This window comes from Nematolebias whitei, chromosome 15 (genome assembly GCF_014905685.2).
Source record: "Nematolebias whitei isolate Nwh7 chromosome 15, NemWhi1, whole genome shotgun sequence".
Classification (NCBI taxonomy): domain Eukaryota; kingdom Metazoa; phylum Chordata; class Actinopteri; order Cyprinodontiformes; family Rivulidae; genus Nematolebias; species Nematolebias whitei.
Genome location: NC_056512.1, coordinates 21,489,315 through 21,492,030, shown reverse-complemented (window position 1 = coordinate 21,492,030; position 2,716 = coordinate 21,489,315). Strand labels below are relative to the sequence as shown.

At 40.4% G+C, this 2,716-nt stretch overlaps 1 protein-coding gene across 1 annotated transcript in view; it reads right to left on the bottom strand.

Moving 5' to 3' along the window:
• Positions 1-475: 475 nt before the first annotated feature.
• Positions 476-2,716, bottom strand: part of top3a (DNA topoisomerase III alpha) — a 37,384-nt gene continuing 35,143 nt past the window's right edge. The window contains exon 19 of the mRNA XM_037689468.1: positions 476-678. Coding sequence (XP_037545396.1) covers positions 527-678 — 152 coding nt within the window. The 3' untranslated portion in view covers positions 476-526. The remainder of the gene's footprint in view (positions 679-2,716) is intronic.

The window sequence follows — 2,716 nt, the reverse complement described above, 5'->3', positions numbered from 1 at the left end:
AAACATATTTACCTTTAACATTCACACAATCATTCTCATATATTACACCTTCAATTAGGCCTGACCTCTCCTAATAATAATAATACAATTTATTTGAGAAAATTTCCCATTAAATGTTACACACTTTGAGGCTGGTGTGGTTACAAACACCTCTGTGTTTGAGAGGTTCAACACCTCAGTGTGTGGCGTGTTTCTTTTTCTTCCTCCAGCAGCAAACACAGAAAACATCTTTTTGTTTAAGCTGTTAAAAAACACCTTAACACTTTGACATTAGAGCCACTGAGATTAAATAGTGCAGTTATTCTTTTCCGTTGTTGTAAATTATTACAACAGGTTAAAGAGCAGGTGAAAACCTCCTGAAATGTGCTTTTTGTTTTCCCTTCGGGGGCCAGAAACGAGCCGGTCGGTCTGAAACGCTGATCTGAGCGACCGGAGCTGAATGAAAAGAGAAAGAAAAGTTGCTTCTCTGGATCTGACGGCGTGCGTTTGAAAACCAGACTGAGCTCAGTTCAGCCGCAGACAGAGGTCACCGCTGAGGACAGGTGGCTCGGGTGTGTCCCGGGGTGCGGCAGATGCTGCAGGTTCGAGGTTTTTTAGCAGCGGGGAGTCCGTTGGCTGAACCATCTGCTGCTGTCTTCCTCCCCTTCTTCCCTCTATCTCCAGCAGCATTAAAACCACCTGAAACAGGAGAACGCAGGTCAACTTAGAGGTCAGAGGTCAAACAATTAAAACCTAGAACTCCTTGAAGGAACGAATATCGCCCGGCACCTTTAAAGGGAGAGGTTTATAACGCTGAGAAGTGGAAAACTTGAGATAAAATGTTATCTATCCTCGCAGCCGTACGCACGTTAACGTCATCGCTTATGGCAGGGGTTCTCAAACTTTTTGGGTTCAGGGACGGGAGAAAAAGTTTCAGGGACCCCCTCATAACCCTCATGTTTTACTTCAGTTTGTCTCTTTGATGCAAAGTAAATAATTGTGTAACAAATACTTAAGACCTGTTCTTTAATAGTGTTAATACAATTTTTACACTTGTAAACATGGAGTGTGTTTCAATCAAAACACACACGATTAAGAAAATGTTTAAGTTCAACTTCCAAAAATTAGTTTTGAGAAAATTAACAGACTCAAAAAACCAGTTTAAAACTTTACCTAAATGAACATAATAAATGTTTTGTTACTTCTTCAAATGATTACAGAAAACTCTTTACATGAAACTGAACAGAATCATAAGAGCAGTAGAAAAACCGGACTTCATTTGTAAACCCATCAATGATGGAATATGTGGGCAGGTTGGGGGTTCTCCCCCCAGAAAATTTTTAATAAAGTCGATGTGACTTCCTACATTTTGGTGTAGTTTAACAGGTTGTTAATCTATGTGCTTGTAAAAAATAAATAAATAAAAATAATTCTCTTTTTTTTGGTGGACCCCCAAGCACTGGTTCGTGGACCTGGGGGGTCCGGGGACCCCAGTTTGAGAACCACTGGTTTATGATGTCTGTGTTTTGGTTTCTGTTTTGATCTGATTCTATGCCTTTCTGTGTGAACTTTATTTTCTGTTTTGTTTGGTTAGCTCCTCTTGGGTTTGTTTGTTTACTTCCTGTTTTTAAAATCAGCTCACCTGCAGCGTGTTTGTCATTCACTTCAACAGGTTTCTGCAACTCTGCCAGATCATCAGCTTCTCTATAACGTGCCTCGTGTTTCCTTCTTTATACTAATACAAACTCTTGGTTTATCCTGTCAGTGCAGCACCTTTGTTTATCACAATTTGAATGTTTACTTCACCTGTGCCTGTCTGCCTCAGGACTGCTTTTTGTTTGTTTGTTTGTTTGTGTGCACCTGAATCCAAAGTGCTCTTTCTCACAGTGGCAGTTCAACAAGCTTTTATTTAAAGAATGAAAAAAAAATTCAAATGACCTTTTCCACCACCTGCATGTTTTACACAAACTCTGTGACCTGGTCAAGTTAATCTGAAATGTCAAGAATATTTATTGTTTCATCAGGAAAAAAGCAACAAAACACAATAAAGGCGAGTTTAATGATAAGATTCTTAAGAAAATGAGAGAAAATGCTAAATGTATCTGCTAATGTGTGCGTGGTGTGACTAAATGCATCTCTTTTTTAATTTGATGTAAGATTGTTATCATGAGGTTTTAAAAAAAACATTACAGTGCTCAACTAGACTTGAAGCCGACATATACAGTGCCTTGCGAAAGTATTCGTCCCCTTGAACTTTTCAACCTTTTGCCACATTTCAGGCTTCAAACATAAAGATGGTAAATGGTAAATGGTAAATGGAGCTTACTTCTATAGCGCCTTCCAGCCCCCTATGAGGGGCCCCAAGGCGCTTTACAGTACCAGCCATCCACCCATTCACACGCACATTCATACACCGGTGGCGGTAGGCTGCCATGCAAGGCGCCATCCAGTCCCACCGGGAGCAACTCGGGGTTAAGTGTCTTGCCCAGGGACACAACGGCACATGGTGTGGGAAGTCGGTATAAAATTGTAATTTTTTGAGAAGAATCAACAACAAGTGGGAAACAATTGTGAAGTGGAATGAAATTTATTGGATGTGTCAAACTTTTTTAACAAATAAAAAACTGAAAAGTGGGGCGTGCAGTATTATTCGTCCCCCTTGCGTTAATACTTTGTAGCGCCGCCTTTTGCTGCAGTTCCAGCTGCAAGTCTCTTGGGGTTTGTCTCTATCAGTTTT